This window comes from Macrotis lagotis, chromosome 5, assembly GCF_037893015.1.
Source record: "Macrotis lagotis isolate mMagLag1 chromosome 5, bilby.v1.9.chrom.fasta, whole genome shotgun sequence".
Lineage (NCBI taxonomy): Eukaryota > Metazoa > Chordata > Mammalia > Peramelemorphia > Peramelidae > Macrotis > Macrotis lagotis.
The window spans coordinates 113,172,797-113,196,746 of NC_133662.1; the positions used below are offsets into that span (position 1 = coordinate 113,172,797).

Here is a 23,950-nt window from a genome sequence, read left to right on the forward strand (position 1 = left end):
GAGTTCCCAAGTCAAGGAGAAAATATTGCAAGCAATCAGAAAGAAACAATTCAATTAATTATCACTGGAACAACAGTCAGAATAATGCCAGACATAGTAGCTTCAACATTAAAGAATTAAAGGGCTTGGAATATGATATTATGGAGCGTAAAAAACCTTGAATTACAACCAAGAATCATGGTGGTACTGAACTGCAGAGCAAAACTGAACCTATTTTTTCAGGATAAAAGATGGATATTCAATGAAATAGGGGACTTTCAAACTTTTCTGATAAATAACTGGAGCTGAACAGAAAATCTGATCTTCAAATATGAGATTCAAGCGAAGTATAAAAAGGTAAACAGGAAAGGTAACCATAAAGGATGCAATAAAGATGAACTTCTTTTATTCCTTCATGGAAAGATGATTAAGATAGTTAGAAGGAGCATATATAGACAGAGCAGAAGTGGGAGTTGAATTTGAATGGATAATATATTAAAAAGACAGAGTTGATAGGTCAGAGAAGAATGAACTGGGAGAAGGGGAAAGGGGGAGGTAGAATGGGTTAAGTTATTTTGCATAAAAATGGTAAGAAAAAAGTTTTGCAGTGGAATAAAAGAGTGAGGAGGTGAGGGGGAGTGAGTAATCCTTAACTCTCATTGGAATTGGCACTGAAAGGAAATAACTTTCATAACTCAATTGGGTATAGAAGTCTATCTTACTCTAGAGTAAAGTAGGAGGGGAAGGAGATGGGAGAAAAGGGAATGGTAACTGAAGAGGGGGAAATTGTAAAAACAAAGCACTTTTAAGGAGGGATAAAGTGAAAAGAGAAAGAACAGAAATGGGGGTATGGAAAATAGGATGAGGACAATTCAGTCAGCAATAGTTACTGTGGGGAAAAAAACATTTGAAATAAGCTTCTTATAAAGACCTCATTTCTCAAACACAGAGAACTGAGTTAAATTTATAAAAAATGAGAGCCACTTTCCAATTGATAAATGATCAAAAGATTTGAACAGTTTTCAGATCAGGTTATCAATGCCATCTATTTAAATTATTTTTTTAAATGTCCTCACTATGTGGTATATGTATGTCATGGAACACTATTGTTCTATTAGAAACCAGGAGGGATGGGAATTCAGGGAAGCCTGGAGTGATTTGCATGAACTGATGCTGAGTGAGATGAGCAGAAACAGAAAAACACTGTACACCCTAACAGCAACATGGGGGCAATGATCAATCTCGATGGACCCGCTCATTCCATCAGTGCAACAATTGGGAACAATTTTGGGCTGTCTGCAATAGAGACTATCATCTGTATCCAGATAAGGAGATGCGGAGCTTAAACAAAGTTCAAGGACTATTCCCATTAATTTAGAAAAAAACAAATATCTTATCATCTGATCTTGTTACCTTTTAGACTTCTTGCTTCTTCTTTAAGGATATGATTTCTTTCTCATCACACCCAATTTGGATCAAGGTACAACATGGAAACAAAGTAAAGACTAACAGATTGCTTTCCGTGGGGGGTGGGGGAAGTAAGATTGGGGGGAAAACTGTAAAACTCAAATAATATCTTTAATAAAAATAAATTTAAATGTCCTCACTATTTGTTAGGAAAAATTCAAGTTGGAACAATTCTGAGGAACTACTTTATAGCTACTGGATTGAGTAATAGCACAGAAAGAGAAAATGACAAATGTTGGAGGGGATGGAGGTAAAATAAGCCATTAATATTCTGTTGGAGGAATTGTAAAATGATTCAATCATCCTGTAGAGCAATTTGGAACTATACCCAAAGGGCTATCAAAACATACCTACCCTTTGACCTAGCAGTGTCCCTATAGTTCTATATTCCAGAAGAGATGAAAAATAGGAAGGAAAAGGACCTATATCTATGTATAAAGATATTTATAGCCATTCTTTTTCTGGTGGCAAAGAACTAGAAATTGAGAGGATGTTCATCAGTTGAGAAACAGCTGAAAAAATTGTGGTATATGATTAAGATGAAATGCTATTCTGTTATAAGAAATGATGAAAAGGATACTCTCAGTAAAAAAAAACTTACATAAAAAATACAATGGGAAATGTTTTATAATGCAAAAGGTTCTTTAACCCTAAGTTATCTAGAAAAATTACATAGAATCAACCTAGTATCTCCAATAATCCCATAAAAACTTAACTTGACAACACTTTATATAATTTCAAAACAAAATACCCATCAATAAGTATTACATATAGTCTAGAATATTTTCACTTATATTATTATTTGTTATTTCACTGTAATTCATGAGTTCCTAAATTCTACTGGGCAAAAAATTATATAAGTGACAGACCTGGTAATGAATAAATTTCCCTTATAATCATTGCAAGGTCTTATCTCATAAACTTCCAAACTTCCAACTGTCCTCTAAAAGACAGACAAAATAATCACTTTGAGGGGAATATGGGAATAAGCAGTGTATGATTGTTGCTGACTTCAACACAAATTCTACTTCAGGTCACTGTTCAGATACACTGATCTCTTATTAGCAGAAATATTTGAAAATGTTTCCCCTTATTTGTTGACTTCATAATTTTCTTTTTTTTCACCAAATAATTACAAATTTAATTTCTTCCTAAGAGTCAGAAATCTATGTCTGAGTTTATCAGAACTGATAATCAACTGATGATCAAATAAATTCAACAATTTATTTACTTATAAAACACTATTTCAAATTAGTGATAATGATTTCTGAATAGAAACTACAGCTGCCCTTGAGTACCTTTGTAAAAGTTTGGAAAACATGACACCAAATTCCTTCAAATAATACAAGATACAGATCACAATGTGATAAACAAATTTTTTTTATTTATAACACATGTTTCTAAGTCTTAACTCCTATGTATTTGAAGTATAGTTTGAAGTTTTCACACCACAAAAATATTCTCAGTAGTAGGATGGAAAATATACAATATGCTACTTCCCTGACATTCAAATATCCCGAATCTTGATTACCTAGAATTGCTGCCAACTTAAGATACATCAGAAGAAAAAAAGAAACAAAAAAAATAAAATGAAAAAATCAGTAATCTAAGACATTAAAATTACATATATATATGTATAATGTTTGATCAATTTGTCAGCTACAATAAGAGTCCTTTCACAATGGCTGATCAAATCCTGCTGGTACCAAAATCTAAAATGAAAAACAATAGGAAAAGGAAAGAAAATAATAAATGAGAAGAGAAAGGAAGAGGTCATAAAAACTGCAAGTGAAACAAAGAGAAGTAGATAAGCGGCAGCCATAAAAAGATCAACAATTTAGGGAAATTCAATGTACAGGACCTGAGTTCTATATACTTCTAAAACTTTAGAATGTCTTACTATATTTTAATAACTAATGAACAAAATCATGGCCCTGAGACCCTGGAAAGCTTAAATATACCCCACACATTGTGTTCTCTAATTAAAGTCCTACTCCCAAGTCTTCAGTATAGGATGACCAAGGTTATTTAAGCTCTGGAAGATCCTTTCCAAGCAGAGGAGACTCTTAGCATAGCCCTTATGCTTGTTACCTGGCTAAATTTAGAAAGGCTTATCAACAGACTAACAGGTGATGATTTGTTTTGTTTTTTCTTCCTGGTCACAGCAACTCAGACTGTCTATTAAGATATGATGATTTTCAATATATTTTGGTAGATGAAGAGTCCACACAAAAGATTCCATGCATCTTTTCAAGTACTGAAGTATATTCTGTATAAGATGACAAGTAAATAAGGGAGATGTTTTAGAAGGAATTCTACCCCAAATAGCTACAATTTTTAAAAGATGGATTTTAAAAGATTAATTATCTGGAAATATTATGTAATTTCCAAAAATCTTTTTTCCTCCCTACTATAAGCAGTGTTCCCTTCAGGATAAATGAAGTTTTAATATAGTTACTTGTAGAAACACATTAACACATGAATGCATGGTCCATACCTAAAAATTCCTTAGGGTAGAAGTGTATTACATTATGCCCATCTTCTTCCAAGACCAAACATACAGTATCTAATGCACATTCTGCCTCTCCTCTACATCTTTCCCAAGCTTCCCTTCAGGAAAGGAACATCAGTTAGTCAACAAAATTTATTAATGCTTACTAAGCAATAAAGATACAAAGGAAGGCAAAAACAGCTCTTGCCATCAAGCAGCTTACATTTTAATAAAAAAGACAACATGCAAATAATTAGGTGCATACAAATTATATACAGAGCAAATGAAGAAGAAATGCTTTAACAGCTGGGGTAGGAGAGAATAGTGTATTGTAAAAGATGGACTTTGAGCTAAGCACTTAAAGAACCCACTGTCTTAGAGTACAGCATTTTAGAGTTGGAAGAGACTTCAAAGGAGAGCTAATGTAATCAACAGCAGAAAAAAGGATCTCTTACCACAATAACTGACAAATTTTCATTTTGCCTTTGCTTAAGAACACTGAAAGGAAACCATCTACACTTAAGAGGCAACATTTTCCACTTTTGAATAGCTATGATTTTTAGAAAGGTATTCCATACCAAAGTCTAAAATTGCTCCCTTTGGGGCGGCTAGGTGGCGCAGTGGATAGAGCACCGGCCGTAGAGTCAGGAGTACCTGGGTTCAAATCCGGCCTCAGACACTTAATAATTACCTAGCTGTGTGGGTTTGGGCAAGCCACTTAACCACATTTGCCTTGCAAACAAACCTAAAAAAAAATTGCTCCCTTTGCAGTTTAAACTTACTACCCCTAGTTTTGTGTTTTATAGCAAGTACCCTTCTTCTAAAAATATTTGAAGACAACAATCAAGTCTTCCCTTATTCAGTGGTAATTTAGGATTGAAGTTAGTGATATAAGCCAAAATATTATTAATATTTCATCAGAAATCAAAATAAATTGGTTTTGTTCTAATATAGGATTCTATGAATATACACTAAACAATTTTTGGTCATTTCGAAACCATGATATCTTCACTCTGGTTCTCTTCTTCACACTGGAAATTGCATTCTATACCTGGGATCTTAGCCTTTGATAGCTGAGCTTTTTTACCTTATCTTTCCTGGAACCAATTCACCATGCCACTTTTTCCCATTGCCATAACCCCCCCCCTCCATTTTTCAACCTAAGTTCCCTTTTAGGTTCTATCTTTCCCTATTATAATGTAACTTACTTGAAGTCGGAGACTGTTTTGCTTGTTTTTCTTTCCTCAGCATTTAGCACAGTGCCTGACACATAGAAAATATTCTTTAATCTATTCATTTAAACATAACAGAACAGATGAGTATGTAGGATGAAATGTTATTAGGCAAAACTTATGGATCATTAGAATTACAGTCTTGTTCTGACTGCTTTTTACCTCCCTGCATTAGCAATGATGGATGAATAGGAAATTAGAAACTGTAAAATAGTAACACTGTGATTAATAAATAAGAATCATTATGTTACTTTGATAAAACATCTCCAAAATGCCTTTAAAAATAATTCTTTGGGTCAAAATGAATTTTTTGTCATTGCCACCACAAATAATGGATATTGCAAGATCTGAAAATACACCATATGTAATAATTCAGATTATTTTCCTTTGTTAACAATCAAAGAAAAAAGGAGAATTACAGAAGATTTTATATATATAAAATAAAAAGATTTAGCACAAACAAAACCAATGCTGCTAAGATTAGAAGGAAAACAGTTAACCAGAAAAAAATTCTTCATAGCAAGTTCCTCAAACAAGTCTCATCTCTAGCACATATAAACAATTGATTCATTAAAAAAGAATAGAAGCCTTTCCCCAAGTGATAAAATATCAAAGGAAATGAAGGCAGTTTTCAAGGGAAGAAATTCAAGCTCTCAAAAGTCATATATAAAAAAAAAGATCCAAATCATTATTAGAGCAATGCAAATCAAAATAATTCTGAGGTTCAACCTCACATCCATCATATATATGAAATAGAACAAAAAAAAAAAAGGAAAATGACAAGTGTTGGAGGGACAAAGGGAAAACAGGTACATTAATACATTGTTGATAGAGCTATGAATTTTCACTGTCATTTTAAAAATCAATTTGTAGCTATGTCCAAAAAAGTCTTAACTTTTTGACCCTGTTATATCATTACTAGTCTTATAATCTAAAGGAGAACAAAGAAAAATGGAAAGGACCCATATTAAAAAAAAAAATTGAGCAATTCCTTTTAAGGTGGCAAAGAACTGTTAATTAAGGAAGCCTATCACCTGGACAATGGCCAAACAAAATGTTATGTGATGATAATGAAACGCTATTGTGTCATAAAAAATGACTAAAGGGACAATTTCAGAGAAACCTGGGAAGACTTATAGGAACTGATAGAATGAAGAGAGAAAAACCAAGAGAATAAATTATACAATAATGACAATTTATTAAAAAAAAAGATTAACTTTCCAAGATTTAAGAACTTATTCCACAATGCTATCCATCAACTAGAGAAATAATGGACTCATCATACTGAAACAGACACATATTTGGAAAGAATGCAGTCAACTTAGAAATCTGTTTTGATTGAGGGTGTATATTTATTTTAAAAGTTTTGTTTGGGAGTGGGGGGTGGGGTGGAGCCAAGATGGCAGTGTAGAGGCAGGAATTCCCAGAAACTCTCTTCCAAAACAATACCTTAAAATTATGACTCTAACTAGATTCTAGAGTGGCAGAACCACAGAAAGGCCAAGTAAAACAATTTTCTGACCCAAGATAACTTGGAAGATCTGTGGGAGCTCTGTTCCACCAGGCTTAGAAGGGGCTACAGAGCAGACAGGACTGTGCCTGATAGAGGCTCCAGCCTGCCAGGAATAGCCCACAGGGTTCCTGGGTCCCTTGGGGCACCTGGATTCCCAGATCTCCCAACCCAGGGATTATCAAAAACTACTGGGAACATCAGTGAGAAAACCCTGACAGAGTGAACTTGGAGCCCAGTATAGCTTGGGCCTCAGTGCAGATCCACCCTGGAAACAAAAGCAGGTCTGTGGAGTCATCCAGCAGCTGCTTCTGGAATGTTCGGCACACAGATGGTAATGGGATGGGGGGAGACTGTTGAGGGAACAGGACTCTGTCACTTTGTTCATACTCAGATCCTGGTTGCAGTCTGGGGACCCCCATTGCCATAGCAGAGCAGGGACCATCCTCACAACTCCAGGGCAGAGGAGAGTGCTTGTGGTGGAGCACAGACAAAAGAACAGTCAGAGCCTCTCATAAGACCTTAAAGGAATTGAGGTCTTTGAGGGGAGAGTATCTCCAAAACACTCAAAAAACCTGGAAGTACATTAAAACCAGGTCATAGGCTGGGGGAATTAGTAAACAGAAAAACAAGAATCTGACCATAGATAATTACTTTGGTCCCATGGAGGAACAAAACAGACACTCAGAAGATGATAAAGTCAAATCTGTATCCAAAGCCTCCAAGAAAAATAGGAATTGGTTTCAGGCTACAGAAGAACTCAAAAAACATTTGGAAAATCAAGTAAGGGAAGGAGAAAGAAAAATGAGAGTAATGTAGGAAAATCATGAAAACCAAGTCAATAGCTTAGTGAAGGAGATGCAAAAAACTACTGAAGAAAATATTTGTTAAAAAAAAAAGTTTGGGTCAAATGAAAAAGACAGTCCAAAAAGTCAGTAAGAAGAATGCCTAAAAAGCAGAATTGGCAAGACAGGAGAAAAGGAGATGAGCAATCTCTCTGAAGAAAACAACTCCTTCAAATGTAGAATGGAGCTAAGGGAAGCTGATGACTTTGTGAGAAATCAAAATATAATAAAACAAAACCAAAAGAATGAAAAACTAGAAGAAAATGGGAAATAGCTCACTGGAAAAATAGCTAACCTGGAAAACAGATCCAAAAGAGATAATTTAAAAATTACTGGGCTACCTGAAAGTCTTTACCAGGAAAGAGCCTAGACTTCATTTTTAAAGAATGTCTCTAAGAAAACTGCCCTGATATTCTAGAAGCAAAGGATAAAAAATTGAGGGGATCCATTGATCACCTCCTGAAACAGAACCCCACCCACCCTCAAAAAACTCCCGGGAGTATTATAGCCAAATTACAGAACTCCCAAGTCAAAGAGAAAACAGCCAGAAAGAAACAATCAAACATTGTGGTGCTTCTGTCAGGATTACACACGATTTAGCAACCATCTACATTAAGGGATTTAGGGCTTGGAAAATGATATTCTGGAAGGCAAAAATCTTGAATTAAAACAGAATCAACAACCCATCAAAATTGAACATCCTCTTTCAGGGGAAAAGATGGACATTCAATGAAATAGGGGAATTTCAAATTTTCCTGTTGAAACCAGAGTTGAACAGAGAATTTGATTTCCAAGTATAGGATTCAGGTGAAGCATAGAGATGGTGGATGGGAAGGGCAAATTATGAGGGTTGAACTGCTTGTATTCCTGCTTAGAAAGATGAAACTGATAACTCATATGAACATTCTCATTTGTTAGAGCTATTAGAAGGAGCATATATAGATAGATAGACAAGGCACAGGAGAAAACTGAATATGAAGGTATATTATAAAATTGGAGTCAATGGGCAAAATGGAATGTATTGGCAGAAAAGGCTAAGATATTTCATATGAGAGAGTCAGGAGAAAGCTTTTGCAATGGAGTGGAAGGAAGGTAAGAAGGAATGAGTGAGCCTTCATTCTCATCAGAAATGGCTCAGAGAGGAAATAACATACACACTCACTAGGGTATAGAAATCTATCTTACCTGACCAGGAAAGGAGAGGAAAGGAATATAGAAAGAGGGTGGGGGATGGGAGCGGGTTGTAAATGATAGAGGAAAGGGAAGATAGTGGGAGAGGGTAGTCAGATACAACATACTTTTTTTTGTTTTGCAAAGTGGTAGGATTGGGTGGCTTGCCCAAAGTCACACAGTCTGTTGAGTGCCAGAGCTGGATTTAAGCTCAGGTCCTTCCTGGCTCCAGAGCTGATGCCCTGGTCTACTGTGACAACTGGCTGCCCCACAACGCACTTCTGAGGAGGAACAAAGGAAAGGAAAGAGATAATAGAATAAATGGAAGTGGGGAGGAATAGATGGAGGAAAATACAGTTAATAATAACTACTGTGGGAAAAATTATTGGAACAACTTCTCTGGTGGATTTATGATAATGAATGTGATCCATCTCAAAGACAGAACTGATGGTATCTAAACAGGACTGAGGTACAATATTTTCTTCCTTTTAATTTCACTTTATTTTTTCATGAGGTTTCTTTATCTTTGCAGGGGCAGAGAGGATTATGTTTACTTTTACAATAAGGCTGTTTTAATAATGTGTAAATAAACAAATTAAAGAAAAAATAAGTTTTGCTTCCTTTCTAAATGGGGACTAAAAGAGTGGTGGGGAAGAAAGAATAAATGCTTATAATTTTTTAAAAAAGAAATTTAATTATTAAAAAAATTACTTCCTTTATGTATACTATTCAAAGAATGAAGTAATCAAGATTATGGATAACCCAAACAACTCTGCAAGGAGGGGCACAGTGGATAGAGAGATCCAATCTTAAGAGTCAGCTGGCTAATATGATCCTAGATAAAATCACTTTACCACCCAACATTCTTGGCCAGTGGAATGGGCCACTAATTCATACATAAAGATTCCTGGGGCTGCATAATAACTTTGTTTTAAAAATGTAATATTAGTTCTATTTTACAGTATTTTGATGAAATTTTCAAAATTGTCTAATCTGCAACCAGTGAGGCAGAACTCCGAGTCAATGACACTTTATTAATGGGTCCATAATCCCTTCTAATGAAATGGACCTCAGCTCTTCCTCACAATTCAGATAAAGTAGACCAAAAAGTACAAAAATTTGTTGACAGATCATGATCTTGGCTCTATAGGAGGATCTACATTAAATATAGAATCCCATTGATTGACAAATGGGGTAGTGAGTAGACAGTTAAGATCTATTAAAGACCCATTTTGACTTTTTAGGAGGTCCTACCAAGTTTATGAGCAGGCTTATGGCGCTGGGCTCGTAAGCAGATGTAAAAATTCTCTATGAGCTGACAGTCCAAAAGAAGGGCAGGCCACAGTCTGGCAACCAGGATCACTCATTCCCTGTATGCTGATGTTCATCTTTCCATGTTGGGTAATGGAAGAGTAACAAGGAACAGAGGTAGTGAGGAGGGAAGGAGGACAGAAAATAGGTGGAAGACTTCCATGTAACTTTATCACCTCAGTCACAATAGGCTTTGTCACCACAATAAAGAAAAAAAAAAAAGAGTAGAACTCCTCTAGGTAGCTTCCTATAATAAAGCAAGTAAATTTACAATATGCAGTTTATAGCTCTGAGATCTATTATCAGAATTTTAAACCACTACTCTTATGAAATCATATCGAACTGATAAATACCAATTGGAATTAAAATCAGGGTCCAATAAATCATCTATCACAATTTTTATTTATTTTGCCAAATATTTCCTAATAACCTCTTAATCTGCTTAGGGCAGCACTCTTCCAGTGCTGTGGACTGGTGTTTGACACATATTCCCAGGCCTCCAGAATTCTATCCATTGTTAGTTCCACTGTATAACTGTTAATGATATCAGGCTTCATTTTAAGAAAATATACATTTTTACTTTTCTATTACCACTGGTACAGAATGAATGATTATAAATACTATTAATATAATTACTATCTGCTTAATAATTAACTCCTTATCTTGTTACATGTCAAAAGTAAAGCAAGATTTGAAATAATTTACTAATATATAACTTTTTTTCCTTTTAAAAACTTTATTTATTTTGAGTTTTACAATTTTTTCCCTAATCTTGCTTCCTTCCCCCACCCCACCCCACACAGAAGGCAATTTGCCAGTCTTTACATTGTTTCTATGGTATACACTGAACCAAATTGAATGTGATGAGAGAAAAGTCATATTCTTAAGGAAGAAAAATAAAGTATAAGAGATAGCAAGATTACATAATAAGTTATCAGGTCCCCCCCGCCTAAATTAAAGGTAATAGGCCTTGGTCTCTGTTCAAACTCCACAATTCTTTCTCTGCATACAGAGAGTATTCTCCATCGCAGATACCCCAGAATTGTGCCTGATTGTTGCACTGATGGAATGAGCAAGTCCATCAAAGCTGATCATCACATCACCCCCATGTTGCTGTTAGGGTGTACAATGTTTTTCTGGTTCTGCTCATCTTGCTCAGCAACAGTTCATGCAAATCCCTCCAAGGTTTCCTTGAATTCCCATCCCTACTGGTTTCTAATAGAACAATAGTGTTCCATGACATACATATACCACAGTTTGCTAAGCCATTCCCCAATTAAAGGACATTTACTTGATTTCCAATTCTTTGCCACCACAGGGCTGCTATAACATATTACTCTTAAGGAACTAAACTTACTTCAAAGCAGATTCTAATCATCTAAAAATAGCATTCCAATAGCCCCCACTTCCTTGTTTTGCCTAAAAGAGAAGTCTGGTCTTAAAATGAATACAAAACTTGGATAGAGGGGGAAAAAAATTAAGTTACTTTTTTGAATTAAAAAAAATTATGTATAGTTCTAAAAGGTAAATCCTCCCAATATAAGTTAGGCAATGACCTTTTCTTCACAAGCCTAACTCTGGCTCTGTCATATACTATCTGTGTAACCTTGGGCTGTGGTATAATCACTTGACCTCTGTGGACCTTATTAAAAATTACTATGTGTGTGTGTGTGTGTGTGTGTGTGTGTGTGTGTGTATACATACATACATATATATATATATATATATAAATTCATCAAAAACACTAAAATCTCAAAGAGTCAGGCATAATAGTCCAAATATGTCTAACTTTTATATTAGTATATAATCTGACACAAAAACAAAAAAGGTCATTTAAACAAAAAGACAATATCTAAATTAAATGAGACAAGCTAAAAATGAGACAAAGAATTTTACCAATTTTTAATTCTGTATGCTTGAAGTGTTAAAAATAGTTATAGCAATACTGCTATGCAAGATTATATGGAAGACTTTTTTGTTGTTTTGGCAAGGCAATGGGGTTAAATGACTTGCCCGAGGTCACACAGCTAGGCAATCTTTAAGTGTCTGAGATCTTCAAAACATTTTGATGAGGAGAAAGTATTGGTACCGTCTATTTTTTTAAAAAACATGAACAAAAAACAAAAATAAAATCATAAATATTTCTTTTTTTAAACAGTCTATTTTCTCTTTTAAAAAAATACATAATAGTGTCTTTTTAAAGCTCCAATAACCAAACTGCTATACATAAAACAGAATAGACTCCTTTCAGCAAGATTAAGTTATCAATTCAAGAATATATAATAAAAAATGTAGCAATAAGATGGCCTGAGAAGATTGACTGAGGTTTCAAGTGACAGACTTTGTCACTTTGGTTTACTTTCGATGATACCAATGATGCTTAAAGATAAAAGATCTCATAGAACTGAATATACAGTTTTTTGGATAAACCTATCCAAAAGTATAATAAAAGAAAAAAAACAGGAAGGGAACAAATGTATCCTATTGACATATAACCTTTATCATGATTTGTAGCATATACATTACATTACATCCTATTTTTAAGTTTTTTTTAATTAAAGCCCACATTTTTTGATCTAAAAAAAATCAATTTTTGGCCACAAGACAGACACAAGATGAAAAATTATGTTTTCCTAGTAATGAATTTTAGTTTTTTTCTTAAAGTCAGTTCAGACTCTGATGGGATAAATAATATAGTTTTCAATGATATTTAATACTTAGTTCAATCCTTAGACTCTAAGTATACAAACCATAATGACAACTATAACATTATGGTTAATTGATGTGGACATGTGCTCATAAGAAATAGTAATCTTAAAAAAATAGTTCACATAAGCTCAAGCTTTAACATTACTAAAAGTTCATACCAAACCAAATAATGCTTTAAGGACTTAATGGTTTAAGACCTTGCAACTCAAAATGTATATAGACTGTCAGTTTGGAGGCATATCTGGAAGTTGCAAAAGTTTCATTCATAGTGCTTTGCTAATTTCAATGTATTTAAATTTATGGTGTCAAAAATAATGTATAGTTTATAGTTTGTTTGCTTCACATTGAAAAGAGCAATATTGAGAGAAAATATTCTCGGATATATTCATTGTTTAAAAATAAATAATTTGATAAACATTAAATTTTCAGGCAGCTTTTGAGAACATGCGGACCTATTTGGCCTATACCTCCTGATAACTATTCAAGTTCATCTCTTCAAACAAAATAAATATTTAAGTTATTTAAAATATGAATATATGTAAGGCATTTCTATGAGTCAAGTCTTTGTGTTTCTTTTGATGAACGGGGTAAGAGGAATTCTATTAAAAAATATCTTATAAGGAATTAAACTTTAATGACATTTTTTGCAGCAACTACCTTTATGATTTAAATCATTTGTATGCCATCTAATAAAATGCTAATTGGGCTTAGGAAAAATTGAATGAAGACCCTCAAACAAAACCAACTCTGAATAAATACTGAATTTTTCCAAAGCAGGCATCATATAAATACAAAGTAGAACTAAATGGAGTTGCCATGTCAATGGCTGTTCATAGCTGATACATTCTGCTTGTACACGGTCCATTTTAACGTGCCTTACTAAATTGGTTCCTTGAATTGAGGCATAATAACATTAAAGTATCACTAAACAGATAAGTAACATCATTTAAAGAAATGTTGGACAACCTAAACTATAAGATTAACTAAAAAGAATCAGGATATCTGGAAAACTTGAAATGATTAAATAGGGTTGATGTACATTGGCTAATTGATTAAATGAGGGGTTGTTTCTATGTATACTCCAGTTTTGTTCTTAGAAAGATGATACAGTAACATTTTGTTCAAATACTCATGTTAACAACAAAAGGTGCATACATTCATACAACAGACACCTTAATTGGAAATTACAAATTATCTCTAGTACCAAAAAAGATATTCAAGTTTAAAAGTTAAAAAGATATATTTATCTCCAGCTGAAGATTATCACCCTTCATTTCTGTATTATTCTAAGTTAAGAAGGGAATGAAGTATTCAAATGACAACCTAGAAAACAAACCTTATTGGGCAAATTTTGAAGTCTTTTTTTCCCCCTAAACTTGTTTTTGTTTTATTTTTTTAAGTTTTGAATTCCGAATTTTATCCCTTCCTCCCTTAGATGGTAAGCAATCTGATACAGATTGTTATTCTCAGTCATGTTAAACATTTCCATATAAGTCATTTTGTGTAAGAAAACTAGAACAAAACAAGGAAGAGAGGAAAGAAGGGAGGGAAGACAGAAGAGAGGGAAGGAGGAAAAAATAGTTTGCTTCAGTTTGTGTTCAGACTAATAGTTCATTCTCTGAAGACAGCATTTTTTTCATGAGTACTTTGGAACTCAGCTCATTGTATGACTGAGAATGTGTTAAGTCATTCGCAATTCATCATACAATATTGCTATTACTGTACAGTGTTCTACTGGTTCTGCTCACTTTACCCTCTATCAGTTTATGTAAGTCTTTTCAGGTTTTCCTACTTGTCATTTCTTATAGCACAATAATATTCCATTACAATACTATACCACAACTTGATGAACCATTCCCCAACCTCAGCCGTTACAAAAAGAGCTGCTATCCCTGCCCCCCCCCCACCTTATCTCTTTGGGATACAGACCTAGTAGTGACATTGCTGAGTCAAAGAGTATATATATACACAATTTTATAGACTTTTGGGCATAATTCCAAATTGTCAAAGTCTTTCTTTAAAAGATCTATGGATATTAGGAAGTTTCTAAAATTTAAATAAACCTGCATCACTTTCCATTCATTTTAGTCTTAACTGATTAAGTTCAAATCCTACTGGAAGTAAAATGTAAAGAAACTATTAACCTTAGAATTAGAGTGTCTTGAAATGCCATGTAATTAATTCTAATGCCTTTAGCTAGGGGTGAAAAACCAGTTATATATTAAAAGCCCTAAAATTATACAAGCACCAGAAACATCTGTCATAAAATTCTTAGTCACATGCAACAACAATCTCTCTTGTTGTAGTATCAGTTCACTTTCACCTCCTCAATCTTTACATTTTGGGTCATTATCCATCATAAAATAATTTCTCCTGTAGTCCTCCTTGTCTTATCCTTAAATTATTTTTCATATCCCAAAGTTTAGTCCCTTAATAATTTTATGAGTTTTATTTCACTCAAACTTTTTTTCCCCAAGTTGTTGAAGTAGTATGGTAGAAAGAAAAGATCTGGGTTTCAGGCTTTTCCTCTATATGGCTGTTTTTGTTAAAATAGTATTTAATTTTTCCTCAATCACATGTCAAGCCAACATTTAACATTCATTTTTTAATAAGATTTGGAGTTCCAAATGTTTATGCTTCTTCCCTTCTTCCAAAAATGGTAGGCAGTTATAGGTTATCATGTGCTATTATGAAAAACATATTTCCATATTAGTCACAGCTGCAAAAGGAGAAAGAAAAAACATGGAAAAGACAGTACTCATTAAGTGTATAATGGTCTTCAACTTTTGGGGAATTGATATCCAAGGTTTTGTTTTGTTTTTGCAAGGCAATGGAGTTAGGTGACTTGCCCAAGATCACACAGCCAAGTAAGTATTAAGAGTATGAAGCCAGGGTGGTTAGGTGGCACAGTGGATAAAGCACCGTCCCTGGAGTCAGAAGTACCTGGGTTCAAATCTGGTCTCAGACACTTAATAATTACCTCGCTGTGTGGCCTTGGGCAAGCCACTTAACCCCATTTGCCTTGCAAAAACCTAAAAAAAAAAAAAAGTATGAATCCACATTTGAACTCAGGTCATCCTGACTCCAGTTTCAGTGCCCTATCCACTGTATCACCTAAGCTGCCCCCAGTCCAAGGTTTTTAATATATCAAAGACCTTATCCTCCACATGAAAGAAAAATCTAGTATATTTTCACTATTTATTTACATTACCAAGACATTTTGTTGACTTGATGTAATTATTTTAAAATCCAACTCATATACTCCATTTAAACATGCTTGCAATGGTGTCTGACTTGTTCCATTCTTCAAAAACCTTCACCAGATCCTACCAATAAATATCTCTCCTCCTTTAACCCAAATTCCTTAATAAATTTTCTTGCTACTTCCACTTTCTCCCTTCTCACTTCTCAATCTTCCACAATCTGGATTTTGACCTAGTTACTCAACTAAAATGGCTGTTAATAATGATCTCTTAACTGCCAAATCTAAAATGCTTTATTTAGTTCTTACCCTTCTTGATTTATCTGCTGTATTTTACTGACCACCTTCTCCTTCTGAATGATTTTTGTTCTCTGGGTTTTCACATTTCACTGTCCTGATTCTGCTCCTTCTTTCTGTCATATGCTAGTTCATCATTACAGCTCATACACTCACAATTCTGATTGTTCCCCAAGGTTCTGTCCTGTGCTCTTTTTTATACTCTCTCAGTAACCTCATCAGTTCCCATGGATTTAACCAGGAGTAGGTACATTTTCCGTTAAAGGACAGACAGTAAATTGTTTAGGCTTTGTGAACTAAGGGGGGGGGGGGGGGGACGACCATGGAGAATATTATGTATTTAACAAATTTTAATTGATAAATTAAAAATACAGTGGTGATGATGGTGGTGATGGTAGTGGTAGTAACAGCAGCAGTTGTAATAAAGCATAAATTTTTGAAATTCAACTCTGCCAATGAGAAGAATGGAATTCTTTTGGAGGAATAACGTTTGCTTAATTGAGGCTTAAAGTTAAGTGTATCATCAAAACTGACTAAAAATATTTATCTGTCAATCTGATCTGCAACTAGATTTTACAAATTTTATCTTTGAAAATTTATTTTGAAAGAGATAGGGGTACTGCCAAATACTGATAAGAATCTAAGAATATATAATTTTAATTAAACACATGCATTACTTAAAAGGGCATTTATGGAATTCTTTTGGATTCTTCTCTTGATGTTTGTTTCTAAACATGTCATTACATTAAAGAGTAGCATGGATGGAGCACCTAGGTGGCACAGTGGATAAAGCACTGGTCCTGGAGTCAGGAAGACCTGAGTTCAAATGCGGCCCCAGAAACTTAACAATTGCCTAGCTGTGTGACCTTGGGCAAGTCACTTAACCCTATTGCCTAAAAAAAAAAGTAGCATGGAGATGATAACTGATCTCACCAATTGAGAAAGGATATAAAGATAAAGAACCCAGGACAGAGCCTTGAGATATCCACAGTTAGTGGTTGTGACATGGAAGCTCTAAAGGAGAAGACTTCTCTGAGAAGGAATTTTCAGACAGATAGGAGAATCCATAAAGATTTGAAACACGAAAATCAATGGGGTAGTATTCAGGAGGAGAGGGTGGTTAGTGGTGTCAAATGCATCAGGAATTCAAGAAGGATGAGGACCAAAAAAGACCACCAGATCTGGCAATCCAGAGATAACCAGTAGCTGTGGAGAGAGCAGCATCAGTTGAATGTTAAGATGAAAAGTCCAATTTCAGAGGATTTCAAAGAAATGTAAGTGGAGAGGAAGAGCAGGCCCTCCATATAGACAAACTTCTCAAGGAATTTGGCTCAAGGAGAAAGATAGAATGTCGGGTAATAGGAATTGCCGGAACTAGTGAGGGTAAGGATGGAGCACTTATGGGAAGTAGAGGAATCAATAGAGATTAAGTTTGAAGATTAGAGAGAGATGATGATGGAGAAAGCAATCTGATGAAACTAGAAAGAGAACATGATCAAGGTGCAGATAGAAAAGTTGGCTTTGGGTAGGAGAAATCTGACCACATCAATGCCTCCTCAATAAATTCTAGTGGCTCACTATTACCTCTAAGATCAATACAATCTCCTCTATTTAACACTGAATTCTAACATATATTAAAAACCTTATTATATAATAATCCCCTTCATAATCCAACCATTTTGCCAGTTTGACCTTCTTACCTTTCTTTCTTTCCTTTTTTTTTGCAAGGCAATAGGGTTAAGTGACTTGCCCCAAGGTCACACAGCTAGGTAATTATTATATATTTTAGGCTGGATTTGAACTCAGGTCCTCCTGACTTCAAGGCTGGTGCTCTATCCAATGTACCACCTAGCTGCCCCCTTCTTACCTTTCTTAATACAAGGGACTCCATTTCTTTTCATCCTATCTTTGAACTGGCTGTCCTCCATTATCTTTCCTCCTCCTCCTCCCTCCTCCCTTAACCAAATACCACCTTTTACACAAAGTTTTTTCTGGTTACCCCCACTGCTGGCACGTCCTTCCTCTCGCCTTACCATCTTATATCTATTTTGTATATTCTTATACATATATATGTTATTTCACCAGACAGAAGATATATTGTCAAATCTCGTAAATTCTAGCTGTACCATCTCTCTCACATTTGTCTCTTTCTCTTCAATTACATAAATTAGTAGTGGACCCATTCAACATGGCACTATGATTTCCCTCTATTCTAATGTAGGCCTTCTTCAGTTCTGGCCTAGACACCTACAATAGTCTAAAAGCTCTCCCTATTTGTACCATTTCCTCCAAACATCTTTCACATTCCTGCCAAACTGCTATTTATAAAACCTAACTAACCACATAATCACACACCTTCCTTGAAGATAAAAATCTTCACTAGCTCCTTTTTTCTAGAATAAAATACAAAATTTTCAGCCTAGCATTTAAAGCCCATCACAATCTTGCTCCCATCTATCTTTATGTTTTTCATTTCATATAATCCCTTTCATGCAACTCTCAAATAGAGTCAAACTAGTCTTCCATTTCCAAACATGCTCTGTCATCTTTTATCTCCCCAAGCCTTTACATAAGTGGTTCCTCAAGTTCCTTGAGTCCTCTTCAACTCCATTTTACACAACTACTAGTCACCTATTATAGACCTTAATTAGTTGTCTCTCCTCCTACCCCATAATTAGCATACTCACTCTAGAAATTAAGAATACTGTTTTGCATTTACTTAATGGCATATGCATATATCTCCCAGCAGAAAAAAAGAATGTAAACTCCCTAAGGGGGAAGAAGTGTTTTGTTTTTGTCTTTTCTTTTTCCCAGAACCTGGCCTTGAGCAAAATAGACATGTTAAATATCTGGTTTACATGGTTCACAGAATCAATAATATTATACTTTTATTATACAATAATGATCAAAGATCCAAGAGCTGGAAACAAGTCCTATAAGGATCCCTTTTTTCACCTAACACCTTCAGTTTACAGAAGAGGATACTGAAACTCAGGGAGGTGAAGGTCAAATGAATTCTAAGTAGCAGCAGAACTAAGATTGGAACCTAAGTCATTGGATTCCATATCCAATAATCTTTCCATTTCAATCAACAAACTTTCAGAAAATGAAGAAAGATACTCCTCCCCCCCCCCCCCAAAGGAAGGGCTTCTTCCTCTATTAACGGTTTGGTCTACTGTACTTAAGATCCTTACTCAGTGGATTGAACACCCTCTATTGGCTCTTATTTGCATCTCAAGTTCAAAGCCCTTTCAAAGGATATGACAGTTCTTTTGAACCTGGTGTTAAGAAGTCACTTTTCACATGGCCTGAATTATATACCAAATTAACTGAAATGGGTTAGGATATGAAAAAGGGAGAGTATTCCAAGGTCATGAGGCTTCAATATATTATATCAAAGAGCTTTGGGGTTAGAGGGACCTGAAAAATTACTTAGTGCAATTCCTTTTATTTTACATGATCAAGAAACTGAAGATCATACTATCTAGTTTGTAGGCTAGTCAGGGCTGGAACCCAAGACTTCAGACTCCAAATGTAAGTCTCTTTCCATTACCATGCATTTATTATTTAAATTTCCAGAGCAAGTATTTCTATATTCAAACAAAACTGAAAACCACTAGCTCTACTTGTAAACATTTCCATAACTACTTTCGATAATGGAGTTGGCAGAGTTTTCTAAAATGTCAAACCATATAACAAAATAAAACTGTTAGAAAAAAATTAGTGTAAAGAAAAGTAGAGTAGGACATTTTTTAATAATACTTTCACTCAAACCAAGAAAGTAAAAATGATTTTTTTAGGCATCAATAGCCTCATTTGAACAACCACTTTTATATACTATCCAAATTTAATTAGTTCAGGGAATGTAACAAGATGAATTTATTTTTGAATCAGGACATCTAATTGTTTTTTTAGGTTATCCATATTACCTATTTAAATAGAACCAAATGAATTTAAAGTAAACCAAACTACATTACTTTAAGAAAATCTGTTTCCATGCATTAGTACAACTGGGCATAATTTATTCAGAATCTACTCATTTAGGGGGCAGCTAGGTAGTGCAGAGCACCAGCCCTGGAGTCAGGAGTACCTGAGTTCAAATCCGGCCTCACACACTTAATAATGACCTAGCTGTGTGGCCTTGGGCAAGTCACTTAACCCCACTGCCTTGCAAAAAAACTAAAAAAAAAAAGAAATAGAATCTACTCGTTCAGAAATAACACTTATTAAGAAAAAACATTAAGACAATTTATTTGTCTGAAAATGTTCAATAACTGATTTGTCTCCATACTTATTCTGTGTATAACCTTGGGCAAATAAGACATTTAACTAAACTCCTTGGTCTCAATTTCCTCATCATCTGGTCTCTGAGGGTCTCTCTTCCAGGTTTAGATTTGCAATTCTGTGAACTCAGCCTACAAGTCAATAGTCCCCCAAGTCAAGTCCATTAACAGTTAATTATTAAATGTTATACTTGTTTGTGGCATATATAAGCGGATTATGAATTATAATCTTACTTATTCACATTAATAAAATTTATATAATGTAAATATTTCACTAAGTCTGGCATCAACATTTAGAAGACTGAGGTTTTACTCTACTGCATGGTCAAGATTTCAACCCCAGATTTATTTTTTTTTAGGTTTTTGCAAGGCAAATGGGGTTAAGTGACTTACCCAAGGCCACACAGCTAGGTCATTATTAAGTGTCTGAGGTCACATTTGAACTCAGGTACTCCTGACTCCAGGGCTGATGGTCTATCCACTGCACCACCTAGCCACCCCTAAAAATAATTTTTAAAGATAATGTTGTCACCAGTATGTACATACATCTAAAGCTGAAAGAAAACTGATTGGTCAGTTTATCCATACCTCTCCTTTACAGCTAAAGAAACTGAGTCCAAGGGCTGATGTGACTTGCTGAAGGTAATAATACCAACCTTGAACTACACAGGTTATCTGACTTCAAATCCAATATTCACTCTGCTAAAAGGTGCATGCATGTCTGTACTTAGTCTTTTATTCACTGAGATTTTCTATTAATCCAAGTTTTGGACAAACTCAAAAACTATACATTTTTGGATGCTTACAAAATTATAATCGCTTTATGAATGATCCCATCAGAACAGGAAAAATCACATGGGGAAGGGACGATTAAAATGAGCTGCAGGGGAAAAAAATGCAACAAAATATTAAAATTATAGTATGCAGAAATAACACCTGAGGCCTAGCATCTGTGTAATCATTTGACTTCTGAATGTACAAAGCTATGTCAACTTCAGGATTTCCCCTTTTCATTGCACCTGAAGAGGGAACAAACAAGATAATAGAAATTCCAATTAGGAACAAAACCAGCATCCATCCCTTAAATGAAAAAGTAGAGAGAACCTATCTTTTCCAGCCCTTTATCTGTCCCCACCATGTTCAAAGTTTCAAACAGTGTAACAAAACCCTACCAGTATAAAAAAATGCTCCAACTCAAAAGGTATCAACACCTCCTTTATCTGTTCAAAGGAAAAAAAAAGAAGCCCAACAACTGACTACTGAAGTGAGCTGCTCCTATGAACGTAGATAATTTTTAACAAAGGGAATCCACGCTAAAAGATGAATGCCTGTGAAGAAATTCAGCCTTTGGGGAAATGGTATTATCTTGGTAGTCTGCAGGAACCGGAATCCAGTAACAAGATGAATGGTGAGAAGGGCAAGGAGCATCAAGTGGGAAATACAATTGAAAACCCCGCGGGACAGCGGGCAGAGCCGGAGGGAAGGGCATCCCGGGAGGGGAGCCGCGCGGGCCGCTCCCGCGGGCCATCCAAAGGCGCCTCGGCACGAGGGGCGCCCCAGCACCCTGCCCGTTGGGCCGCCGTGCCCGCGGCCGCGGCGGCTCCTGCAGGCCCGGCCGGGGTCACCGCCCCCCGCGTCCTCTCTCCTCTCGGCGGCGGTCCTGCGGCCCAGCGCCGGCACGGGCCGCCGCACTTCTGCCTCTGCGCCCCATTGTGGCCCCCCGAGGGGCGCCCGGCTCCGAGCCGCCGCTGCACCTGCGGGCCCCTCCCTCCGCCTGCCGCCCCTCGCGGCCCCGGCAGGTGACCGGCCGGCCCGGGCCCACAAAGAGCGGCCCGGCCCCCCCCCCCGCGCCGCACACGCTCGCTCCCGGCCCGGCGCCGCGGAGGAAGGTGCCGGCGGCGGCCGCGGCGCGCGAGCGTGGCCCCCGGGGCCGGCGCCCCTCCCCCGCCGCGGCCGCGGCGCCTACCTGCGGGGGTCGCTCCGAAGACTCGCACGACCGGCACCTTCCTGACGGGGGCCCGGGTGAAGGGGGCCTGGCAGATATCCAGCCCCTGCAGCGGGCTGGCCATGTAGTAGTCGGCAGTCACGATCCGCACTGAAAACATGTTCGCCGCCGCCGCCGCCGCCGCCGCCGCCGCCTCTCCCTCCAGCAGCCGCGCAGCGCAGCAGTCCCGCAGCGGCGGCGGCGGCGGCGGCGGCGGCGGCGCCCCCTCCCCTCCCGCCCGCCCGCCGGCCGGCCCGACCTCCTCTCTCGTCTCCGCACCCCTCCCAGACACCGCGAGGAGGAGCCGGAGTGGCGGCGGCGGGGCCCGGGGCCGGGGGGCGCGCCGCCGCTGCTGCCGCCGCTGCCGCCTCAGGAGCGCCGCGCCGGGGCCGCGGCCGGGGGAGCCTTCGCGCCTTGGTCGCCGCCGCTGCTCCTGCCGCTGCCGCCGCCGCCGGGGATCACACAGGCTTCTCGGTCCCAGGCTGCGGCTCTTGTTGCCATGATGATGATGTCACGGACGCAACCACCGGGGGGAGGAGGGTGCGCGTGTGGGGAGCGCGGGAGGGGCGGCCGGAGCGGGGGTGTGGCCAGCGGGGAGGGGGGTCACGGCGAGGGGAAGGAGGGGGGAGCGCGGCGAGGAGGCGCGCGCGGCCCCCCGGGCCGGACCGCGCCGTGGGGCGGGGAGCAGGGGCCGGCGCGGGCTCGGGGCCGCCTTAGCGGCTGCGCGGGGTTGGCCCAGGCCGCAGCATTTCGCGGGTTTTGTGTTTTGTGTTTTTGGCCTCAGACCGCCATTTCGTCTCCTGCAGCGAAGGCGGAGGCGGCGCCCGTCGCCTCCGCCCGTCTGCCGAAGGTAAGAGAAGCCGGAGCCGGGGGGGGGGAGGAGACGGGCGGACGGAGCGCCGGCCCGCCAGGTAACGTGCGGCGGCCCTGCGCGTGGCGGCCCTGCGCGTGGCCCGGGGGCGGCGCCAGGGGCGGGCGGGGGGCGCCGGGCTGCGCCTCAGCCTATAAAAGGGCCGCCCTGGCGGCTCCGCTCCGCGTACGTGCTGGCTGCCGCCGGCCGCCGCCCCTCCCCCGCCCGCCGCGCTCCCCTCCCCCACGCTTTGCTGCAGTGTGCGCGCCCCGCCTGCTAATGAGGCCGCCTGGAGCCGGCTCGGCCCGCCCGGCCCCGGCCCCGCTCCGCCCCGGTCCGCCGGGACTCGGGTGACACGCCCCCACCCCCCCTTTCCTCCCCGGTCCTCCTTCCCCCCACTCCAGGCTGCTCGTTTTCTCCTCGTGGCCCCGGAGCCGCCGCCTCTGTCTGCGCGTGCCTGGGCTTTCCGTGTGTACCAGCCTGGCCGCCCGTGACCTTCCCCCCGCCCCCCGGCGGAATGCAGAATGGAAAGACTTGGCAAAGCGAGTGAACGGGGCCCGGGGACCCCCCCCCCCCCGGACCCCTAATAGGCCGATAGTACCGTGCATTGGACACGAAAA

The 23,950-nt window shown here is 38.4% G+C and overlaps 1 protein-coding gene across 3 annotated transcripts in view; it reads right to left on the bottom strand.

Moving 5' to 3' along the window:
* REV3L (REV3 like, DNA directed polymerase zeta catalytic subunit) overlaps window positions 1-22,601 on the bottom strand; it is a 244,142-nt gene extending 221,541 nt beyond the window's left edge. For 2 of the 3 annotated variants that reach the window (XM_074187375.1, XM_074187376.1), the window contains exon 1: window positions 22,463-22,601. In XM_074187375.1, the coding sequence (XP_074043476.1) occupies window positions 22,463-22,601 (139 nt within the window). Of the gene's footprint in view, window positions 1-21,302; window positions 22,002-22,462 lie in introns of those variants that run through there. The other variant, XM_074187377.1, reaches the window with a different exon arrangement.
* Between the last annotated feature and the right edge of the window lie 1,349 nt (window positions 22,602-23,950).